Genomic DNA, 25,918 nt, shown 5'->3' with positions numbered 1-25,918 from the left:
AATAAAAGTATTGTGTCTATCTACAACTAAAAATATATATATTAAAAAACTATTTTAAAAAAAAAGGAACAGCAAGTACAAAGTCTCTGTGCTAGAGCTACCTGAAAGTTTCAAGAAATAACCTCAAAGGCAGGTGTAAATGGAGCATAGTGAAGGAGGGCAAGAACAGTGGGAACTGACGTCACACAAGTATGGTCATACACCACCTAGTGATGTTTATGTCAGAGACATACTACATATATGATCTTATAAGGTCTCATAAGATTATATTGGAGCTGAAAAATTCCTATCACCTGGTGATATCATATTGTTTATGGTGATGCTAGTGTCAACAAATCTGCTGTGCTGCCAGTGATATAAAAATGTATTACATATACAATTATGTATAGCATAATACTTGGTAATGGTAATAAGTAACTGTTAAATGTTTTATGTATTTACTATAAGTTATTTACGCGTATACTCCTATTTAAAAAAAAAAAAAAAACATGTTTGCTGTAGCTGGGCACAGTGGTGCACACATAATCCCAGTGACTTGGGAGGCCAAAATCAGGAGGATTGCAAATTCAAGGCCAGCCTCAGCATCTTAGCAAGGCCCTGTCTCAAAGTAAAAAGGGGCTGGGGATGTGGCTCAGTGATTTAGTACCCCTGGGTTCTATCCCTAGTACAAAAAAAAAAAAAGTTAGATGGGGAAAAAAGAGGCCACTTCAGGTGGTCGAACTATGTCATCCAGGTTTGTAGAAGTATACTTGATGATGTTTGCGCCGTGATAAAATTGCCTAACAACATATTTCTTAGAATTTGTCCCCGACATTAAGCAACAAGTGACTGTATAGAAGGTTGGAAATATGTGCAGATTCATGTTCAACTTTATTAGGTGCAACACTTTTTAAAAAGTAACAAATATATTGAAATAATTCCTTTTTTCTCTAAAGATGAAATATCAGTATATATCATGAATTTTTTGTACCCATAAATAAAAGTACAGTGCTTACTCCTTAATAAAAAGAAGAAATAAAGTACCAATAATTAGTGTTTTTCATTGTGTAGAAGAATATAAGTAATCTTTATGTAGAAAGTTTATATAGTTGCTAACTGACAGCTATAAATTAAGGCTCATTATAGGTGTATTATGTTGGTATCTCAGATAGCATGAACAGTTTGATATTGGTAGTGAGACTTTAAATGGGGGATAATTCTTGATAGAATTCTGTGTCCAACAATGTATAGCTTTCCCTTGATTTTCACAGAGAATGCATTTTGGAAAATTCAGATTATATTAAAAGAATAAAATTCATGTACTTCACTAACATGAATGCTCCATGGGATATTTAACACTCAGTACCAACTAAATTCCGGTAGCTCTTCCCAGTTTTGACAATCAAAAACATTTCCACTAGGAACAACATTATAAGAACTTTAACTGGGATAGGAAGTCTTTGGAATGTTCCAAATGTATTAGTTCATTTTCTCTTGCTAATAACACAATACCACAGATCAGGTTAGGAGAAATTTATTTGTACTCATGGTTCTGGAGTGAGGGGTCAAAGGGTTGCATCCAGTGATAGTCTTTTTGGCCTTTTTGCTACAGAGTCCCAAAGTGATGCAGAGCATCATCTGGCAAGAGACTGAGTGTCCAAGTATGTTTGTGTCTGATCTGTCTCTTCTTTTAGAGCCACCAGGATTCTATCATGGTGGCTCCACCTTATGATTTCATTTAATCCTAGTCACTTCCCAAAGGCCCCACTTCTAAACACCATAGTGGGATTTAGTTTCCACCCCCTTAATGGGGAATCACATTTTAACACAGTAAAACTTTGGAGATTCCGTCAAACCATATCCAAATCATAGCAGAAGCAAAGTAATACAATTACTTATATTTTAATGAGATCATCCTAGCTGCTCTATGAAGAATAATTTGGGGGCAGTGAGCAGGTACAGAAGAAGAAAAGCTAGTTTAAAAAGTCTATCACTGTCAACCTGGTGGACACTTATTTTTGGCAGAGCTGAAGCAGTAGATCCTAAAATTTGGTTGGATCCTGAATATATTTAGGAAATAGTATATGAATATCTGCTGCAGTGGCATACTTTTTGAAAATTTATCTTCATTCCTGGCCTACATTTCCCCAGAAGTAGTAGTTGACTAGTTCATCTCTGCTAGAGGTCTTTGAATCTTTAATGTGGAGACAGTTCTTCTATGAATAGTTGTTTCCATTGCTAATTAAAGTAGAAAAATAGATCTGGGTTTGTTTTGTTGTTCTTGTTTAACTTAAACTTTGATGTTGCTTTTCTGGACATTAGAATTCAATTAAGTTGTCATACATTAAAAAAAAAAAAAAAGAAAATGTCAGCTGCATAAACACACACAAGCCTACTGAGCTTATATTTGTTAAGGCCAGTGCCAGATATAATTATTTGTGGAAATGGGGTTTTGTTAGAAATGGGGCATTTATTTTGTAGGAAGTATTTCATGGTAATATTGACTTCAGTAGATACCTTGATCCCCCCAAAAATTATAGAAATCTTTAAAATGGTAAAATTTATTACAATTTCTTATAATGGCTTATCCTTAAGTACCATAGCCAGAGGTGAAGGACAGTCAAGCCCTTCTATTCCATAGATCAGTAATTTACTTTCCTCCATGAAGCAAGTGCAAGAAAATGATGTTCTTGTAGTAACTGTTGGTTGAGATTAATTTTTTTTTATATTTGGGGATAGTATAGAGATAAGGGTTTAGCTTTCATAGGAAAAAATTTGATACAAAGATTCAGAACGCTTATTGTGGTTTTGTTTTATAGGTATTTATTAAGTACCTGTTGTGTTCAGTTAAGTACCTGTTGTGATTTGGGGACATAACTCTGCAAAGTAGGTTTCCCTTTTCCAGAAAAAGGCTGGGAAATGTGACTGTATCATATCTATCTTTGTCCTCATGTTATTAAAAGCTTGGTCCTTGTCCCAAATGCCAATGAGGACACAGTTTTTAGAAAAAGGAAAAAGAAGGTTTATTGCTTTACTAGCAAAGGAACAGTGCTGAGGATTCTTGTCCTAGAAGCTCTGATTCTCCTCAGGCTACATTCCGCATTCTCCCTCTAGAGTTGTAATTCACTTCTTAACTTGGGATAAAACCGAGGTGTACCACGACCAGTCAAACAAGTGCACAGAAGTTAGTCAGCAAGTTGAACTTGTACTTCTACAAAATGTTGCACCCCCAAAGGGAATCCGATGAACAAGCACCCCGATGAACAAGCACCCCGGGGCATGCAGTCAGTCCACCAGCATTTATCCCTAACAATCACTGCTCCTCCCTCCGGAGAGGAAGAGTTCAGGGGTACAGTCAATGTGATTAGCTAATTTCAAATTGGAGCAGACCCAGAAAAGGACTGAAGTTGTGACTGGATACCTGTTAGAGAATTTTTAAATGGCTCCATTCTGACTATATGGTTTCCCTAACTTAAGATGGCTCCATTAGCATTACAGGTTTAACTTTGATATAAAAGAAAATATATATATTACAATTCCCCCCCCCCCTTATATGATCTATATAAATTCTTTGCTTTAAATTTGGATAACATCTTTTGATATTTGTATTCAACTGTATCTAGTACAGAAGGATTTTTTTTCTTAATTTTTTTTTAGTTGTAGATGGACACAATACCTTTATTTTATTTGTTTATTTATATGTGGTGCTGAGGATCGAACCCAGGGGCTCATGCATGCGAGGCAAACACTATACCACTGAGCCAAAGCCCCAGTCCAGAAGGATTATTTTGATGTGAGACTGGACTTTGGTGAGAGCTGTTTCCATCAGTAGTTGAATAAGACCTCCCATACATGGTATTATGTAACATCTAACTATAGTCATGACTCCCAATGATACAGGTGTTGAGAATCAGGTTCCAGTCTTATTCCTTCATTGTTGAAGATTGAACACCCCCCCCTCCCAGAAACATTGAGGCAAGAGCAAAACGTTTTATTTAAAGGATAGATTTTAATCTCCTTTGTTCTCATACCCCCTACTCCCATCCTGCCTATAGGACCCAAAAGATAGAATGATCCAAGGACAAGAACAAAGCTGCCCAGGGGTACAAGCAGGAAGGGAGTCACCCAGGGGCTTCTCATTAACAACTCCTTATAGAGAGGAACAATTCCCTGGAGGCAGGTAACCTTGGTAACAGGTGGAGAAGGGGGAAGTACTCTGGGGGTATTAGCATTTTATTTCCTCTTGAATCAGCCCCCATCTTCCTGATGCAATTATTTGTTATCTACACTGACTATCCTTTTGCCCCTCCACCAATACAGCAATTATTGGGTAATAATAAATGTGATTAGTTCTTTACTTATCATTCTGTTAATTTCATCTATTTTTTTTGCAATTTCCTTGAGTTTATCTCATATAATTAATTATTCATTGTTGATTATGTTTGATTAATTAATCCAATTAACATTTTTATTATAGATCACCAAAAGAGAACTGATTCAAAACTTGCTGCTGATTCCTGTCTTTAAACTCTTTAGGAACCCCTTGAGGAATTTTTTTTTTTTTTTTTTAAAGAGAGGGGGAGAGAGAGAATTTTTTAAATATTTATTTTTTAGTTTTCGGCGGACACAATATCTTTGTTTGTATGTGTTGTTGAGGATCGAACCTGGGCCGCACGCATGCCAGGCAAGCACGCTACCGCTTGAGCCACATCCCCAGCCCCCCCTTGAGGAATTTTAATTAAATCTATAAAAATATGGGGATCAAATGACCCTGGGGAAGAGATTTATTTGATCTGAGAAAATGCCAGGGTGAAAGAGATAGCCAGTTGAACCAAAGTGCAGGTTCCACTTCAACTGACAGGTAAAGTCTCAATACCATCAGACACTGGCTCAGGCTATAGCAAGCACTGTTTGATTAGATATCTTCTCAAAGTATTGGCTTTCATTGCATCCAGATATAGTTCACCAAGAAGGTCAGTTGCACCCCCCCCCCCCACACACACACACAGAAACCCCTAGAGAGGCATGAGATGTAATTGGTTCCTAGGGAAGGAGGTCACGTGATCTTTGGGTGCTCTTGCTTGAGGCCCCTTAACTGCTGGGAATATCTGTGACACAGTTTTGCAAGAGTTCTTTACCCAGGCCATGCAACTCATGCCCGTAGGGTCTGAGATCCAGCTAGCCGGAATGGGACCATTTGAGCTTCTGCCCTCCTTGTTGTGCAGGTTTACAGTCCCTTTTATTTAATGCACTAACAGAATATTTAATCCCTTCCATTCAGGCATTTGTCTCATTGTACTCAATTTCTACTTTCAGAGTTTGTTGTAAATCTTTTACTTCTAAGTGGTAACATCATTATTAGATTTCCAGAGATTAATTTCCAGAATATGCTAGACAACAGTATTTATTTGTCCCAAGTAACTGCCTTTGATTATGTGAATTTCCACAGGGAAATACCTGACAGGCATCAAATTTAACAACCAGAGGGAAGGTAGTCTGGGTTATATTGATGATCAGTTTTCAGGATGTGATTTTTCCATATCACTATGAACATTATTAGAGTCTTTTCAAAGTGAATTTGATGAAACCTGGAGCTGAGATCCGTTGTTTCTCCCTATTAGAAATTAAGGCTCCCTTTACTTATGTGTAATAAATCCAACCTCGTTCTGTGGTCTGAACACCTATCTCAGTCATGAGCAGGACTTGGTAGGACCCTTCCCAAGCAGGATCCAGTTTGTTTTCCTTCCAAACATGGATTGGGATGTGGTCACCTGGCCAAAGTGGGTATGCAGGGAATTCCAGAGGTCGTATCTGCGCTAGGAGGTTCTATAAATCTCAGAGATGACAAAGTAGAAGAGAGATCTAATATATATAATTTTAAAGAAGTTGATCCTTTGTTTCAAAGGTGGGGAAACCCATTGTTTTCCCTAAATATGGTAACCCATGTAACATTTCATATGGGGTAATCCTACATCTTTTCAAGAAGCTGTACTAACTCTTCTTGGAGGGGGGTCAGCACTGTTTCTTCACCTTTTGTTTTGCACAGCCTCACCCTTGAATCCTGGGGACTCCAAGCTCCTTTTCTTCTTTGTTTTCTCTTTCTCAGACTGCTCAGCAGGAAAGCAGATGTTTACAAACAGTCTGAACTAACAACTTCCTTTCTTTTTGCTCAAATACTTTCCAGAATAAAACCTTTCTCAAGACTGAGAGTGGGTTTTCTAGTTAGTGAGTGTTCTGGAATATAATTGGACGCTTATTTTAAGAACAGTTACTTTTATTTGAGAAGTTCAAGTACACCAAAATACACATTTGTGATTAGAAAGTATGAGAACATAAGCTGGACTATTTGAAACTATTAGATCAGCAATAGGCCTACACTTATGGCTTGTTAATAATTGGAAAATCTTGAAGCTAACATACACAGCAAAGTAGAATGCCTATTTATTGAGCCTGTTTCCACTGGCTTTAGTTTTTATATTTGAGATGGCAGTCTAATGGCATGTCAGGACAATTCATTTAGCAAAGATAGTAACCCAATTTGTAGATTTCTTATCCACAGCTTGAAAACAGGAAACTACCAAACTGAAAATCTTTGGGGACTTTATGGCAGATTTAGTCCCTATGTTTTGTTTTATACAGAATCTGTGCTTTGAAATAATACACTTTTTAAAATATTTTTTAGTTGTAGTTGGACCCAATACCTTTATTTTATTTATTTATTTTTATGTGGTGCTGAGGATTGAACCCAGGGCCTCGAATGTGCTAGCCGAGTGCTCTACTGCTGAGCCAGAATTCCAACCCCTGAAATAATACACTTTTTAAAAAAGATAATTTGATGGGCTGGGGATGTGGCTCAGCAGTAGCGCGCTCGTCTGGCATGAACGGGGCGCTGGGTTCGATCCTCAATACCACATAAAAATAAAAAATAAAGATATTGTGTCCACCTAAAACTAAAAAATAAATATTAAAAAAAGATAATTTGAATACTGTGGATTCATTTCATGAATACAGGAAAAAAAATATAGGAACAACGTGGTATATAAAAAAGGTAATTGTAAGGGCTGGGAATGTGGCTCAAGCGGTAGCGCACTCACCTGGCATGCGTGCGGCCCGGGTTCGATCCTCAGCACCACATACAAACAAAGATGTTGGGTCCGCCGATACCTGAAAAATAAATATTAAAAAATTCTAAAAAAAAAAAAAAAGGCAATTGTAAGACTGAGAAACCTGGACTCTACTACAGATCTTGCCAAAAAATAGTGGTGTATGACATTTGGCTTAACATTTAATGCTTATTACTCTCTTTTAAGCTTTGGTTTTGTTTTGTTTTTGTTTTAAACCAATGGGAAGTTGAAGTAAGGTCTTATATAACTCAAAGGTTCTTGAATTCTTTACTATCTGCATCATGAAGGTAAAGCCTCATTATAAGCACTTACCTGGGATCAAGAAAGAAAATAGGGGCTGGGGATGTGGCTCAAGTGGTAGAGCGCTCGCCTGGCGTGCGTGCGGCCCGGGTTCGATCCTCAGCACCACATACAAACAAAGATGTTGTGTCCGCCTAAAACTAAAATAAATAAATAAATAAATATTTTAAAAAAAAAAAAAGAAAGAAAATAGAATATTCACAGGTGATGTGGAATACACAGATGGTGAGCATTCTCCTTTTCCTTCATGATCTTTAAAGGAAATTGCAGATTAAGATGAACTGAATGGTAGCATGCTATTTTGATTTTAGCCCTCTTAGGTTTCTGTGGCATGCTTCATATTTATATATTTTGTTCTCCACTTTTCCTCTCTAGGATTGTAAATAAATAGAGTGAAGGAAAAGGTGAGAGTGAGGGGACAAAGTAGAAGTTGGAAAAATCAAAAGGAGATAAAATATGCTGTGAGTGCTTTGATGATTATTGGGTCAAGTAAATTTTCCATTGTTGATTGTATTCCACTGCACAGCTAACTCTGCTTGCTCTCTCCTTGTTACATTTTATATGAAGACAGTCAGATTTGTGTGGGTTTTTCTATTTCATTCCCTTGAGATCATGAAACTACTTATCTATATTTGTTCTGCTATGAGAACAGATAACTGGAGGGCAATTCAAAATATTTATTTACTGTTTTCTTGGGAATTTTCAAATAAAAAAAAAGGATTTAGACCCCTGTGATATGAAACTCACTGGGCTACACACATTTTAAAATTTCTGCTTGTTCTTGGTTTTCCCTTTCTTGACTGCTGTTTTCTGTCTTCCAATGGCAAAACAACTTACCAAAGTTTTTTTCTGTTGTACATGATAGAGAAAGGCTGAACTAAATTGTATTGCTCCTAGAAATTTTATATGACCAGGAAAAGTTAGTTAAGTCATAGATTAAGATAGAAAAGATTCACAGGACTCTTAAGTAGTCCTTTGTATTGGTTTACGCCGAAAAGTCTCATCCAAACAAAATGCATACTGAAAATTATTATATAAATTAGATAAAAGTAATGGCTGTCAGGTGGCTCAGATCTGTGTTGTTTGATTGATTTACTCATCACCTATACAGACAGATGTCTGGCAGAACAGGAAAAACTTGAAAGACTGCAGTCTAAAAAGTCTTGTTTATTTAGGACTTTGAATATATTGCAGGACATCTTTGACTCCTGCCCACTAAATGCCCCTATAAATTCCTAATTATTTTCTAGGAAACATTTTCATCATCAGTGAGAAGCACTCATCCATAATCCATCCCCTGGTGATTTACCCAGTTTCAAGACTGTATGACTACATACTGACTTCTACCAACCTTTTATCTCCAGTTCCAGCCTCTATTTTCTGAGCTCCAGATTTATAGAACCAATTGCCTACTTGACATTTTCCCATTGATGTCTAGTGTGCATTCAGAATTAATATGTATTAAATAAAACTCTTGATTCCTTCCCTCCAAAGCCTCTTAGTCTTAACTTCATAAAAATGACTGCTATCTGTTTGTTTGCTTACGTAAAAAAACCTAGAAGTCAAAACGTAATTCATGGTTCTCTGGCCTGTCTCCCCAGATCCCACATCTAATTTATCATTTAATTTTTTTAGGGTTCCTTTCTATAAAAAATCCTTGATCTCTCCATTTGTTTACAGTATTACCAGTCTATTTCAAGATGCTCTTTACTTGCCTTTTGATTGATCTCCTACTTACAGTCTTATCCCTATGTTCTCTGTTCTCTACTCAGACACTAGAATAATCCTTTATGCACATTGTGCCACAACCCTGCTTAAAATATTTCAGTGGTTGCTTGTAATTCTTAAGAATCAAGCTCTTTATCATGATCTTTAAAGGCTCCAACTTGTAATTATCTTGTTAGTTTACCTATTCACTTTTTTTCCTTCCCATGAGAATGCAGGCTCTTTGAGAGTTCACATCTTCTCTTGTTTGTTCTTTGTGTGTGTTGGTGGTGGGGGAGGTTTGCTGGTGAACTAACCCAGGCCCTCACACATGTTGAATGTACCTCACTGTACCACTGAGGTGCATTCCCAACCACAACATTTTCTGTCTTAATCATTGCTCTGGCTCTCTGAAGTCTATTATAGTACTTTCATGAATGAATGATTGAGATATACATACATACATATATACATACACACGTATAATAATCTACATATGTGTGTGTGTGTGTGTGTGTGTGTATAGATTATTACAGAAGCACAAAGCAGTTTTATGTTTTCATAGCCCAAGCATGGACTTGGGGTTGGGAGGTTATTTTCTTAGCGGTAAGAGAGCTTCATGAGTAAGTGATCTCGGAACTAAAGTGTTGTGGATTTTTTTGTTGTTATTGTTTCCAGTGGTGGGATTGATACATCCCAGGCAAGCACCCTACCACTGAGCTACATCCCCAGCCCTGATCTGAATCTTGAAGGACATGCCAGCATGAATAGGATAGCGGACTTCTTGGTAGAGGGATTATGTACTATATGTACTATGTGCAAAGACCCAGGGATCAGTGAGAGTTGTTTTGTTTTTGTTTTTGTTTTGTTTGTTTGTTTTTTGGTGGTGCTGGGACTTGAACCCAGGGCCTTGTGCATGTGAGGCAAGCAATCTGCCAACTGAGCTGTATCCCCATCTGCCAAGAGCATTTTCTAACTGAACATCACTAGAGTGAAGAATGGAATTAGAGAAGGATTTGCGAAGGTAAAAGCCAGAAAATGCAGTTCCTGGGATGCCAGTCCAAGAGAGGCTATGGGGAAGAGGATTTTTATACTATTATCAAAGTAATCAAAATTGCAGTTTTATAAAGATTACTCTGGCAGTAGGCTTGAGGTTTGATTGGAAGACCATAAGACCATAATTTCTTTACTTGGACATGTATTTGTGAAGACTTTATTTTAAAATTTGATTATGTTAAACTCACTTTTCTTTCTGGTGAGAGAGACAGATGGTTTTGGTACAGCACTTCCCAAGATCCTTTTATTTTTTTTAATATTTATTTTTTAGTTTTAGGTGGATACAATATCTTTATTTTTTTTATGTGATGCTGAGGATCGAACCCAGTGCCTCACGCATGCCATTTGAGCACACTACCACTTGAGCCACATTTCGAGCCCCCCAAGATCCTTTTATACTAAAACTTTATGGTAGGACCTCAAGGTGCTTTTTTTTGGTGGGTTTTAAAAATTATTTATTTTCCATAAAAACATTTTAAAACATTACATGTTAACATGTAATAGGTTTATTATATTTATTTTTAAATGAAGTAATGGATATTTAAAATTAGGAGAATTTTCAGATTTTTGAGGTATTTTGTGATAGTTACACTGTACTTCAACAAATGGTAGTTTCTTGGGGCTGGAATTGTGGTTCAGTGGTAAGAGTGCTCGCCTAGCACATGCGAGGCCCTGGGTTCAATCCTCAGCACCACATTAAAAAAAAAAAGTAAGTAAATAAAACAAAGGTATCATGTCCATGTACAATTAAAGAAATTTTTATTTAAAAAGTGGTAGTTTCTTAAACATTAGTTACAATGTTTGAAGAATGGTATTGTTTCATGTATTTGTACTTCCCATTAATGTCTGGCACTATAGAAGCCAGCTGATTCTCTTTTTGTATGTGTATACATGCATTCAGTCTCTTATAGTATGTTGTTTTGGTTGGAGTATATTAATATAATCATATAGATTAGTTAGAAAAAGGAGTACTCTAATTGCCCTTTCAGATTATGGTAGCTATTTTGTGATAACTACACTGTAACTCAACAAATGATAGTTAGTTACAATGTTGAATATACATAACTTACTGATCTGTCTACTGGACATTCTTCAGGCCTAGAACACTCTTCCCATGACTTAGTATCATGAATTTATTCTGATCTTTTCATACTCTCTCTGTTACACTGAAATCCTTTGGTCTAGTGTATGCTTTGGATCTTTCACCTATACCTGATTTTGTAGCATCTTACATCGATTATCTGAATTGTGGAGAATTTCAGGTGGTGACACATCTCATATAATATTAAAAAAAAAATCACATTCATAAACATTGCTTTGCACTGTCATCAAAAATAAAGATTAGGAAGTTATCAAACTCACAGTGATGAGTTCACATTTTCCCAAATCTAGTTGTCAGCTGTTTTCTTTGAAATGATAGAAGACTCCCTATCGGTCATTTTTGAGAAATATCCACTTAATATTTAAGATGGAATAATCATGGTAGGAATGTTAGACATTCTTTGAATTAAAATTGGTATTTCATGAAATGAAGCAACTCGCTGCAGTCTCATCTCAATCACACAGGTGCTTTTACTTGATAAAGGCATCTGCAATAATTTGGATCTGGAATGTCCCCCAAAGACTTATGTATTAAAGGATTGTTTGCCAGTCTGTGGCACTCTTAGGAAGAAGTTGAACCTTTGGGAACTGAGGCCTACAAGAAGGGGTGTGGAGGGTGAGGGGGGAATGGCCTTGAAGAGTATGTTGGAATCCTGGCCCGTTTACTATCTCTTCACTTCCTGGCCACCATTAGGTAAGCAGCTTTGCTCTACCATGTGATGCTCTGCCTCAACACAGGTCCAAAAGCAACAGAGCCAACTGACCAGGGTCTAAACCATAAACCAAAACCTTTCCTCCTTTTAAGTTTATCTCAGGTATTTTGTCACAGTAACACAAACCTGACCGACACATACCATCATACTTCATTTTGTAGCACAAGTGTTTTATGTATACTTCCTATTGTGTTGCACCAAATATTAAAAAGATATATAAGAGACAGTATTTGATAAAATTTATCATTGAAATGGCTTCATCAAATGGCTTCTTAAGTGTAACTGGCTTTTTTATTTTTTATTTTTTCATTTTGAGTACATGATGGTACATGATGACTATACCTGTAGTTTGGTGCCACTGCTTTGATTTGAACAGTTTTATCCACTATTGTTGCATCGTCAGTGTAAATGTCAATCCAATAAAAAAAGACAGATAACTTGTTAGTTGTATTATGACAATGGTTTGATCTCATAAATTTCCTCAAAAGGGTGTTGGGAAATCTTAGACATCTACAAACCATATTTTGACAGTCACTATTTTGGTACAGTGTAGTGCAAAATCTTATGCAGTGCTGTGGCAAAGGCCATTGGTATAACCACTTAGGGAAACAGGCATAATGCTCATCAAAGATATGCACACCATATGATTCCACAAGTCTATTCCATATAAATACATATATCACTAGACATTTATGAAATGTATACAGCAGCATTAGTCATATTAGTTTCAAGTTGGAACAATTCAGGTATTTAGATATCTACCAACAACCACATGGATAAGTGATGTTTAACTATAACTTTTTCTGTGCTGGCCTTCCTGAACACTAGGCAAACACTCTACCATTGAGCTTCATATAACTATAAATTGAGAGCGAATTAAGTAGATATAAAATAATGCATACTTATGTTTGCACTTATATAAAATCAGAAACAGAAAATTAATATGAAGTTGATGGTCAGGTTACCAGTTACCTTTGGGGAGGGAAAAGGGATAGGGAGGGGTGTCAGTTTTCTGGGATGTTGTTTTTATTCTGTCTTGTCATCTGAGTTATAGACATAAAGGCTATATGTCTTTGTGATGAATCATTGAACCTTATATTGTCTTTATTTTATCAACTAGAAATAATTTGTAGGATTTTTATTTACATTGTGGCAAAATTACATGTTTTAAATTCACAAAAATGACAGTGTATTATGTATCTTGTTCTGTTTCCTTTTTTTTTTTCATTTAACTTGTTGTTTTGAAATTCTGTTTATGTTGTAGATACATTTGTCACCTTTAATTGCTGTAGAGTATTGAATTGTTAGGTTTCTGCAACATTTCATTTACACATTCTCCTAATAATGAACTCTTAGTTGTTTCCAGTTCTAACTTACACCTAGAAAAAAAATCCTGTGATAGTCTTATACATATTCCCTAATGGATCTGTATGAAAATTTTATCAAGGGTAAGGTGTGTGCAGTCTTAATTTTATTTAAGAATAGCAGTACTAGTTTATACTAGTTTATACTCTACCAGCATTTTCTGGAGGCCACCTATTTCCTGTGAATTCGTTTTCTATTGCTTGGTAACAAATTACTACAAAGTTAGTTTCCCAAAACAACATCCATTTATTTGCTCTTAGTTCTGTAGGTCAGAAATCCAAATTGGCCTGGCTGGATTCTCCTGGGTTCTCCTCTTTCAAGGCTAAAGCATCTGGCTGCATTCTCATCTGCATCTTGAAGTTCTCTACCAGACAGACTTAACTCCTTTTACTAGCAGAATTCAGTTCTTTGCAGTTGTTGGACTGAAGCTCCTATTTTCTTCTGGCTGCTGGCCAAGTTGATCTCAGCTCTTAGAGACTGCTGTCAGGACCTCTTCATGTGTTCCTTTCCATCTGAGCAGCAGAGTCATATCAGATCCTTATCTTGCAAATCTGTTGCAGTAGAAAACTTTGTACTGTTAAAGAGCTCATGTGACTAGTTCTGGTACACCCAGATAACCTCTGGAATCTTGGAGTCATCTGATTTGGAATTTCAATTAAATTTGCAAAATCAATTCATATCAGTAATTGGATTGGTATTTGATTAAATAGCCAGGAGGTGGGAATCATGGGAGCATATCTTAGAATTCTGCTACCATATTGAATTTGCACCTACAGTTGATATTATACAACTTTCTCATTTTTATCTATCTGATGTATACATTTTCTTAAAATATTTTCTTTTAATTTGCATTTATCTGATTCCTGGAGAGTTTGAGTTATTCTTCATATGCATCTTGATCATTTGAATATTCTTTTCTGTAACTCTATTTTCCCAATTTGGGAAGCAAACATTTTTTTTTTCTTGTTTTCTTGGCAGGTGGTATTCCTATATCTTCTTAATCACTTGCCAATTTTAGGTGTTACAGATATTTTATTCTTAAATCTATCATTCTATCCCTGTATCTTTCTTCATTAAAGTCCTTAGTTTTAATGTATTCAGATTTGTCAGTATTTTGGTTTATCACATGTGGTTTTAGGAACTCATTAAAGAAATCCTTTCCTTGGCAGTCACAATTTGGGTACTTAATTCATTCGTTTTATTATTTCTTCATTATTAGTGAAGTATTTAAGATCACAAATTTAATATTGTAGTCCTAAATTGTATATTTGCTATTCTAGGTTAGTAGTTTTTTAACTTCTCAGATTCAACTGTTACTTTTTTTTTAGACAAGTTCTGGCTATTTTGTCAAGGCTGGCCCTGAACTCCTGGCTTCAAGCCATCTTCCCGCCTTTGCCTCCACTAGCTGGGACTGTAGGCCTACACTACCACACCTGGTTAATAATTATTCTTTTATGTACACTTTTCACAAAGTTGAGGTAAAACTCAGTTAACATAAAATTAACCATTTTAAAGGGTACATTTGTGGCATTTAGTACGTTCATAATAACTGATAATTACCATCTCTGTTAAGTTCTGAAACATTTTAATTACCCCAAAAGAAAACCCTTTGCCCATAAGTAGTCACTCCTATTTTCCCCTCCCCTTAGATGACAACTCTTACCCATGTGTCTCTATGGGTTTGTCTGTTTCATATAAATTAAATCATATCGTTTTTGTCTTTTATGTCTATCTTCTTTCACTTAACATAATGTTTTCAGGGTTCAGCCATGTTTTAGTATATATATTTAATTTAAATAATGTATAAGTGTACATAAATTCCTTCTGTGGCTGAATAGTATCTATTATTGTATATACCACATTTGGGTTATCCGTTTTCCACTGATGGATATTTGAGTTGTTTCTACCTTTTGTCTACTGAGAATAGTGTTATTACAAATATTTGTGTATAAATATTTATTTTAAAACTTCATTTTAATTATTTTTTATATATACCTAGTAGTAGAATTACTGGGTCACAGTAAATATATTTCAACTTTTTAAGAAACCACCACTTTTTTCCCTGGTAAACACACTATTTTACATTTCTAGTTTTATTCCATTGTGGTCAAAGAAGATATTTTGTGTGATTTTAATTTTTAAAAAATTTTTGAGACTTTTTTATGGCCTTGAATATGATCTGTCTTAGAAAATGGTCCAGGTGCATTTGAAATGAGCATGAATTCTGCTGTTGGCAGGTGAATTCTTCCATTTTTAAGTTCTTGGTTGCTTTAAACCTTTAACTGTTTTTTAGAGTGCCCACAATGTCAGCTCTTTTTTTTTTTTTGGGGGGGGGGTGCTTTAATGTAGTGGGATAGGTCTTTAGAGCTATTTACTCAACCAGTTTTGCTGAGATCACTCTCAGTAATTACTTTTTAAAACAAATATTTTTAATATTTTGCAATTAAGTTTATTTGTAGTATAAGGTAATTCATCACATAAATAGAATTAAGGACAAAAATTACTCAAGTCAGCTCAATAAATGCAGAGAAATTCTTTGACAGAATTTGGCACCCATTCATGATAAAAGCACTGAAGAAACTAGGGATAGAAGAAACCTACCCTAACATCATAAAGGCTATATATGATAAACCCAAAGCCAACATCATAGTGAATGGGGAAAAACTGAAAACATTTTCTTTAAAATCTAGAACAAGACAAGCCATTCTCATCAGGCTTATTCAATGTAGTACTAGAAATAATTCTAGCCAGAGAAATTAGGCAAGACAAGAAATACAAGGGATAAAAATAGGAAAGGAAGAAGTCAAATTACCATTGTTTACAGATGGCATGATCTTAGAGTAGATCCAGAAAGCTACACCAAAAGAATGCTAAAGCTAATAAACAAATTCAACAAAGTAGCATATTAACAAAGTCAGCATACAAAAATCAATAGCTTTCCTATGCACCAATTATGAATTTGCTGAGAAAGAAATCAGGAAAACAATCCATTCGCAACAACCTCAAAAAAAATAAAATAAAATACTTAGGAATAACTCTAAGGATGTGGAGGTACTACAGTGAAAACTATAGAACATTGAAGAAAGAAATCAAAGAAGACCTCAGAAGGTGGAAAAACTTCCCATGTTCATGGATAGACAGAATTAATATTGTTAAAATGTCCATATTTCCAAAAGCAATATGTAGGTTCAATGTGATCCCCATCAAAATACGGATGACATTGTTTGTAGAACTAGAAAAAACAGTCCTAAAATTCGTTTGTTAGAAAAAAAGACCCAGGATAGCCACAGCAACTCTAATACCTGACTTCAAATTATACTACAGCACTATAGAAACAACTGCATGGAACTGACATAAAAACAAATATACCAGTGGTATAGAATAGAAGACATAAAAACAAACCATACGGAATCAATCATCTGATCCTTGACAAAGGTGCCAAAAACATACATTGGAGAAAAGCCTTTTTAACAAATGATATGGGTAAAACTGGTTATGTAGAAGAATGAAACATTTTCCTTATTTTTGACCCTGCACAAAAGCAACTCAAAATGGATCAAAGGCCTATTAATTAAATCAGAAACTGTGCAACTCCTAGAAGAAATCATAGGGTCAACATTTCAATATTCAGGCATAGGCAACAACTTTCTCAGTAGGACTCGGCTCAGGAAATAATGCCTAGAGTTAATAAATGGGTTGACATCAATAAAAAACTTCTGCACAGCAAAGGAAACAATTAAGAATGTGAAGTGGGGACCTACAGAATAGAAGAATGTCTTTGCTAACTACACTTCTGAGACAGAATTAATATAGAATATATAAAACTCAAAAAGTTTCACACTAAAAATTATAAGCATGGTGGCATATGCCTGTAATCTCAGCAGCACACAAAGCTGAGGCAGGAGAACTGCAAGTTCAGAGCCAACCTCAGCAATTTAGAGAGGCCCTGAGCAACTTAGCAAGATCCTGTCTCAAAAAATAAAGAGGGCTAGGGATGTATCTCAGTGGTTGATACCAAAAAAAAAAAAAAAAAAAAAAAATCAAATAACCCAGTTAATAAATGGGTAAATAAACTAGACAAACACTTCTGAAAAGAAGAAATGTATATGGCCAACAGATATTTGAAAAAATGTTCAATATGGTTAGCAATTAGAGAAATGCAGATCAAAACTATACTACAGTCAGAATGGCAAAGATTAAGTATACAGACAATAATAAATACTGGCTAGGTTGAGTGGGAAAAGGTACACTTGTACATTGTTGGTGGAACTGCAGACTAGTAGAACCACTATGAAAAGCATTATGCAGTCTCCTCACAAAACTAGGAATGTAACCAAGTATAACATAGTATAGCTGTTCCACTCCTCGGTATTTTGGCAAAAGAACTAAAATCAGAATGCTATAGCAGTACAACCACCTCGGTATTTATAGCAGCACAGTTCACAATAGCTAAATCATGGAACAACCTGGGTGCTCATCAACAGATGAATGGGTGAAGAAATTGTGGTATATACACAAAGGAATTCTACAACCATAAAGAAGAACGAAATTAAGGCATTTGCTAGCCACACTCAAAAACTCAAAGGTTGGGGCTGGGATTGTGGCTCAGTGGTAGAGCGCTCGCCTAGCACGGGCGGGACCCAGGTTCAATCCTCAGCACCACATAAAAATAAAGGCATTGTGTTGTGTCCATCTACACCTAAAAAATAAATATTAAAAAAAAAACTCAAAGGTTGAATGTTCTCTCTCTTACGTGGAAGCTAGAGTGAAATAAAGGAAAGGAGGAGGGAAGGAGATGATATAAAAAAGATATAGGAAAGATCAGTAGTGAAGAAGAATCTGGTGATCAAGAGGCAGAATGGAGAGATGGGAGAGGGGAGGCAATGCAGAATGCATTTTTTTTTTTTTTTTTTTGGTACTAGAGATTGAACCTAGCAGGGTGGCATCCCCACCCCACCTCCTTTTTTTTAAATTTTGAGACAGGGCCTTGCTGAGTTGCTTAGGGCCTCGCTAAGTTGCTGAAGCTGGACCTTAAACTTGCAATCCTCCTGCCTCAGCCTCCCAAGCCACTGAAATTACAGGCTTGTACCACCAAGCCCGGCCAGGATGAATTCTTTAAAAATCATGTTATGTGCACATACAAATATACCACAGGAAATTTCACCCTTATGTATAAGTAAAAAGAACAAATAGACAAGTGAAAAGAAATCTAGCAGAGTAGAGGAAAGAGAATAGGGGAGGAGAGTGAGGGCCAGAGGGAAAAGAGGTGATTGTGAACCAAAATCGAATCCAAGAAAGAAAGAGAGAGAGAGAGCGCTACACTGAGTCCAGGGGAGAGAGGAGAGAAGTGAAAGGAAAAATACTAGGGAATGATACTGGCCAAATTATATTGTTTTATCGTGTTTTACAAATATGTAACAACAAATTCCACCATTAACTACAACATAATAAACCAATAAAAATATGGAAGAAAAAATCAATTTAATAATTATAAGATAGAAAAATAATTTATAATAACATAGTTATTTCAATGATAAACAGTCACACATAATCTTGGGAGGTATAATGAAGTGGCATTATGTTTGTACCCATTTAAAAAAAATATTTTGTTTTAGTGTGGTTGGACACAATACCTTTATTTTATTTTTATGTGGTGCTGAGGATCAAACCCATGTTCTCCATATGCTAGGTGAATACTCTACTGCTGAGCCACAACCCCAGCCCTGTTTGCACCCATTTAAAATGGTTAAATATATAAGATCAGAATCCATTTTGTACTAGTGCTAATAAGTAAAAGATTAAAATCTAGAAATAAAGACCAGACTTTTTTAAATGTACAAGAAATGACAGAAATTGCTTTAAGTAAATTTGGGATAAATACCCTATTGCAAATTATAGACCAAAGAAGTGAAGGGGAGAGGGTATTATAGACTTACAAAGTTTTCAGGACCTTATTTGGAAAGCAGTTCTTCAGTGAATAATTAGTTATGAAATACCACAGAACATAGCTTTTATTTTGAGGTCAGTTAGTCTTGAGTATATAAGTCCTTGAAAACAATATTCTTTCATCATTAATGGGATCTAAAGTTTTTTGTTGTTATTTGAAATTCTACAGATTGAACCCAAGAATCTAGTACGTGCTAGACAAACACTCTGCCACTGAGCTACATCCCCAGCCCAAAGATGGACTTTTAAAAAATAATTTATGTATAGGATCTCTAGGGTCAATAGCAAAGTAAGTTTGAAAAAATAAAATGAAAATTTTCAATTGGTAATATTAACTGTACATTTCTTATTTAAATTCACACATCTACACATAATATGCAATAGTTTTAGAATAGCCAGTGAAATTAAATGATACCTTTATTTCATGTGTTTCCATAATTTAATGTTTGGTGTTAAGCATATTCAAAGGAGTCCTATGTTTTCTATTACATACTTAAAATCGACTTTATTGTTTAACTTCACTGTTACACTAAAACACTTTCAAATAAATGTGCAGTTTAAAATATGAGATTAGAAAATTTTGCTTTCTTCCAAAAAAGTAGTATGATAGTAATAAACTTGATTCAGAAGTTTTCTTAACTATATTGTTTAAATTGTACTTGGACCCCAAAATAGCTTTGTTTCTAAGCACACCTCTTACAAATGTTGGCTGGCTTGTTTATTACCTTTTTCAAATGGAATAATCATTCTCTCTATATAAAAGTTTATAAATGCCTAATTGCTCATTGTATCCTTTAAAGATTGGGTTAAATTATTTCTACTTCTTAACTGCAATGAATATTTAATAGAGCTTAATCCCTAGGTATCTGTGTGCCATTGATTGATTCCAAGACCCCAAGGATATCAAAATCTGAAAATGCTCATGTTCTTTATATAAAAATATAGCATACATTCACTTATTACCCATGTACATCCTCCATATACTTTAAATCATTTCTTAATTATTTATGACACCTAATGTAATGTAAAAGCTATGTAAATAGTTATTAAACTGTACTGTTTGGGGGATGATGACAAGGAAAAATTGTATGCATTCTGAACAGATGAAAGTGTTTCTTTTTCTGAATATTTTCAATCTGAGGTTGGCTGAATCTGCAAATGCAGAACTTGTAGATACAAAGGGTTGATTGTAATTTGTTTATAACTTTATAATGTGTTAACAAAAATCTCTGTTAAAAGCACTGTCACTGTCTTAGTAATGTGTTCCAAAGGCTATTTCCTTGAGAAAATTAAGCCTCAGCTGTAGGTTAGAAGTTGGAGAAATTATGTAATTCTTTGCATTTAAAATTATAAATTTAGAAACTCTAGCCTTGGTTTGCCCCTTAATCAGAATCACTTTTTAATGGAGAAGTATACTTTATAACAAAGGTACCTCATCCCTTGGTTTTTGTGTTTTAAAAATGTGGGGCAAAATTTACATGACTTTCGTACTTTCTAAATAGGCATTTTCTCTTTTAGATACGTGCTGAGAACCACCTTTATTTTCTTGAGAATGATCAGTCCTTGCATTGGTTGAATTGCACTGATTTTTAGTTCTGGCATGTGTGTAAATGTGAAAAGTAAAGCAAAATATGTAATAGCTTTCTGTGGCTTATGTTTTTCCTTTGCAGCCTTCAAGCAAAATAAAGTTACCTGAGGAGAATTTCTTCAATGTTCCTGCTTTCTTAACTGTATCAGGACAGCTTCATCTAGAAGTGATGTCAGGGTACAGAATTTTATTTTCTATTTTCCTTGTGCTGATTGTGGTTTGGGTGATGGGAAAATAGTGCTTCCCTTCCCAGTGCTCATACCTAAAAATTGAAAATAGCCTTTATAGTCTACTTGAATTTACCAAAAGTATATTTAGATTGACAGTTTGACAAAATCCAGGTTTCTTGGTTTAAAAAAAAAAATCCATATTAGTCTAGACTTTTGTTTTTAGTAAAATATGGAACACTGAAAATGTGAATTTGGGATTTTTTTCTTTTTACTAATCCATGTAATCAGACTTTAAGTAAAATTAATAATATGTATGGAGATAAGAACAGTTCATAATTCACATCTGAATCAGGTATTAACCTGTTTGACTTAGAAAAAGAAAGGTACCTGAAACAGATAGAAGGAAGCATTTTTTTTTCAACAAGTGGTTTAAATAAAGAAAATTTACCCATGGATCCATTGTGAGACCCATTAACAAGTCTTTAAAATAAGATCAAATTAATTTTAGTCACTGTTAGACCTCTAGAAAATCATTGTATTTCTTTGGGCTCAACTTCCTTTTCTTAAAACAAGGGATTAAGCAAGAAGATCTTTAAATCCTGTCTAAATCTTATGTTCTGTGATTCTGTAGATAGTTTATTTCTTTCCTTTTTTGGAGGGAGGTTATTTTGTTTTGCTGGTATTGAAATTGAACTCATGGGCACTTTACCACTGAACTATATCCCCAGCCTTTTAAAATTTTTTATTTTGAGACAGGGTCTCATCAAGTTGCTTATAGCCTCACTAAGTGACTGAGGCTGCCCTTGAACTTGGGATCCTCCAGCTTCAGCCTCTTGAGTAGCTGGGATTATAGGCATTTAGCTACCAAACCCAGTTGTAAGTAGTTTCTTAATGTTGACCAATAAGTACTGCTTTTCCTATATGAATCTTTGTTTTCTGACATAGGGATTGGGACTTAACAGTCTTTTCAGAAAATAGCTTGAGTGAAAAGAAAAGAATCTTTGTGTTCCCCATTGTTTAAAAATGCACAAGTGGGAAAACTTAAGGGAAATGTAATAAAATAGACTGCATGTTTATATCTATACATACTTTATGGGCAGGATGGAAAGTCAAGGGTAGAACAAAGATGATCTTGAAAATAACATATACTTAAATTGTTTTTTACTTTATCTTTGAGACAAAAGTTATTTGATAATTCCATGTAGTTTTACCAGATTACTATCCAGAAAAATTGTTATCATAATAGCTCTGCAAGACTAGGATTTGCAGGGCTGGCTGATTGTCGGTAAGGTGATGTCAGTCATATCTTAGAAAGCTTCTTATGCCTGTCAAAGTATAATTTTTAAAAATTAAAACCATCACTGATACAAATATAAGTGAACATGTATCAAAGACTTTATTTAATTAGTTAATTGCTTAGGGAACAATGAAGTAGGCTGTTTCAAATAGCACCTAAGGTGCTCCATATTCATAGGCAATTTAACATCTGGTGGAATAAGATTTCTACATTAGTTACAAACTGGTTGATGTCCTACAGACCAGTAGATCCTAGCCATGGGGATCATCTCTTCTCCCTGAAAGAAATGGCTTTCAACTCTAAAGGATAAAACTTATAAGTTAATAAGTAGCTTCACTTAATCTAGGATATTTAATTAGTAGTAAGTAGAAGAATAGAGCGAGTACATTCCCCTAAGTAATTAAATAACCTTTGAATGGGTGTGAATCCCCACATCGTATTGAAAGGACATCTCTGTTTTCCCTCCACATTTTTTAATTGGTGCATTAGTTGTATCAATTAATAATGGGATTTGTTGTTACATATTCCTTTGTGCACACAATACACAGTATAACAATATAATTTGACCAGTATCACCCCCAGTACTTCCCCTCTCCCTCCACACCTCCTTCCCCAGCCCCCTTTCCTCTTCTGATCCATTGGATTTTCATGAGATCGACCCCTATCTCTCTTCACCTTTTTCTCTCTAGCTTCTGCAGATGAGAAAAAACATACAACCTTTAACCTTCTGAGTTTAATTTATTTTGCTTAACATAATGGTTTTTAACTCCATCCATTTTCTTACAAATAACAATTTCATTTTTCTTTAGGACTGAATAAAATTCCATTGTGTATATATGTTCACCACATTTTCATTATTCATTTATTAGTTGATAGACATCTAGGCTGGTTGCTTAGCTTGGCTGTTATAAATTGTGCTGCTGTAAACATGGGTATGCATGTATCACTGTATCTGACTTTAATTCTAATTACTGACTTTAATTCTTCAGATTAAATATCAAAGTGGTATAGCTGGTTCATATGGTGGTTCCATGCCTAATCTTTTGAGGAACCTCCATACTGATTTTTATAGCGCTTGTATTAATTTACAATCTAACCAACAGTGTAAGAATGTTCTTTTTCTCCACATCCTCTCCAGCATTCATCATTGTTTGTATTCTTGATGACTGCCATTCTGATTGGTGTGAGATGAAATCTCAGTGTAGGTTTTGTTTTTTTTAAGTACTGGGGATTGAGCTCAGGGCCACTAGACCACAAAACTATATCTCCAGCTCTATTTTGTATTTTATTTAGAGACAGGGTCTCACTGAGTTGCTTAGCACTAAGCTATTGCTGAGGCCGACTTTGAACTCTAGATCCTCCTGACTTAGCCTCTGGAGCTGCTGGAATTATAGGCGTGTGCCACTTTGTCCAGCTCAGTGTAGTTTTGATTTGCATTTCCCTAATTACTAATGATATTGAACATTTTTTCATATATTTGTGGTCAATTGTATCTTTGCAGAAGTGTCTGTTTAATTCACTTACTCATTTATTGATTGGATTATTTAATTTTTTGGTGTAAAGTTTTTTGAGTTCCTTATATATTCTAGATATTAATCCTCTGTAAGAACAGTAATTAGCAAAGGTTTTCTCCCTTTCTGTAGGTTCTCTCTTCACATTCCTATTTGCTTCCTTTTCTGTGCAAAAGCTCTTTAATTTGAAAGACGTCACTTTTTATACCTTTATTTTATTTATTTATTTTTATGTGGTACTGAGGATCAAACTCAGTGCCTCGCAGATGCCAGGAGAGCACTATACCGCTGAGCCACAACTCCAGTCCCAGAAATCACTTTTTAAAAGCTGTCCACCTTTTTGCTTTATGTCCAGTGTTTGGATAACTTTTTTTAACCACCTTTCAGTATTCATTTCTTTATAAGGTACCCTGTTGATAACCAGAAGTATCATAAAAGGGGAAGATGTAAATTTACCAAATACTTATTTCTGTAGTATGATACTATGAATATATTAAACATGCCTCTTTCCCAGCAAAGTGACCTGAACTACAAAAGAGGGTACAGTGAAACTTAACAGAGTATTAAACTGGTGAATTATTAGGTCTTATTTTTATAATGTGTTATGAGATTTTTCTGATAATGTCAGTCATACGTTCCTAGTTTAATAAACATAGTTCTGGGACTATTAATATAAAGTATATCATGTTTCTGAATAATGCATGATTTAATATGTACTAAGAGATTGTTGGTCCTTTTCCCCTCCGCTTTGTTTTTTGTTTAATTTTATTTTAAAAGACTTTTAAAATGGTATAAATGGTAGTTAAATTTAGAAAGTTAGCATTTTCCAAAAGGTCATCTATGTTAGTTCGGTGGGTTTAAGGCTCCTTTTTGAAGTTAATTTTTAAAAAGTTTTAAAAATAAGCATTCTGTTTCAGAATAATTTTAGATAACATTCAAAAGTTGCAGAGGTAGTACACATTTTATATAGTACCCCCTACCCACTTTCCCCCATTACCATGGTGCATCTGTCAAAACTGAGAACCCATTATTAGTACATTACTAGTAACTAAATGCCAGACTTTATTTAGATTTCACCAGTCTTTCTATTAATATCGTCTTTCTTTTTGGAGGATTCAGTTCAGGGAACCATATAAAGCTTAGCTCTCTTGTTGCCCAAGTCTCTTCCAATCTGTGACAGTTTCTCAGTCTTCTTCTTTATGACCTGTTGAATGTACCCTAATTTGGGTTTCTTTATTTTTCTCATGATTAGACTGAAGTTATTTTGGTTTTTGGAAAGAATGCCACAAAGTGTTCTTCTCATCGTCTCAAGGAATATGTGATATACATATGGTGATACCTTACTTACTTGCAGTAGTGTTTGTTTTGTTTCTCCCCTGAAAATATTTTATTCTGTGGAAATAAGTCTCTAGGTCTTATCTCCTCTCACTGGGGATGGAAATTTGGAGGGTGGGAGATGGAATTAACTACCAATTTGTAGAGGGGGAATATTTGAAATTCTGTATGGAAGACTGGTTATCTCTTCACTTTTGTTTATTAAGTTCATTTACATCAGAATGGACTCATGTATATTTATTTTATAGTTGGGTTATCATTCAGTACTGTGTTATTTACTTTGTTGCTTAAGCCATTTTCACTTTTAATTATTGAAAACTCATGCAGATTGACTCTTGTGTCCCTTTGGCATTCGTCTATCCTGTCAATACTTCCTTATTCTCTGATATCACAGGATGCCCCAGTTTGTTGTTGTTTTGTTATTGTTTCTTAGGTTTGCTTACCTTTAAGCATTATTTTCTTTCCTTTCTTTCGCTTTGCTCCATCCTCAACTCGCTTCTCTCTTTTCTTTCAAGAGTTGTCATATCTACACTGACACATCATTATCACCCTAAGTCTGTAAGTTCACATTAGAGTTTACTCTTGGAGTTGTAAATTCTGTGCATTTTGACAAATCTGTAATGGCATGTATCTGCCTCTATAGTATTGTACATAATAGTTTCACTACCCTAAAAATTCTCTCTCCTCTACCTAGTCATCCCTCCCTCCTAATCCCTAGGACCATTGATC

The 25,918-nt window shown here is 35.1% G+C and overlaps 1 protein-coding gene across 5 annotated transcripts in view; it reads left to right on the top strand.

The window, feature by feature from the left end:
• Positions 1–25,918, top strand: part of Nars2 (asparaginyl-tRNA synthetase 2, mitochondrial) — a 128,762-nt gene that overhangs the window by 30,973 nt on the left and 71,871 nt on the right. For 4 of the 5 annotated variants that reach the window (XM_058578571.1, XM_058578570.1, XM_046442076.2 and 1 more), the window contains exon 6: positions 20,959–21,053. The exons of the other annotated variant lie outside the window; for it this stretch is intronic. In XM_058578571.1, coding sequence (XP_058434554.1) covers positions 20,959–21,053 — 95 coding nt within the window. The remainder of the gene's footprint in view (positions 1–20,958; positions 21,054–25,918) is intronic. 5 annotated transcript variants of the gene reach the window in all.

This window comes from Marmota monax, unplaced genomic scaffold, assembly GCF_021218885.2.
Source record: "Marmota monax isolate L192 unplaced genomic scaffold, Marmota_monax_Labrador192_F-V1.1 WCK01_AAM20220418_F8-fsc00068, whole genome shotgun sequence".
Classification (NCBI taxonomy): domain Eukaryota; kingdom Metazoa; phylum Chordata; class Mammalia; order Rodentia; family Sciuridae; genus Marmota; species Marmota monax.
Note: the sequence above shows the minus strand (reverse complement) of the source record. Positions and strands in the feature narration are given on the sequence as shown.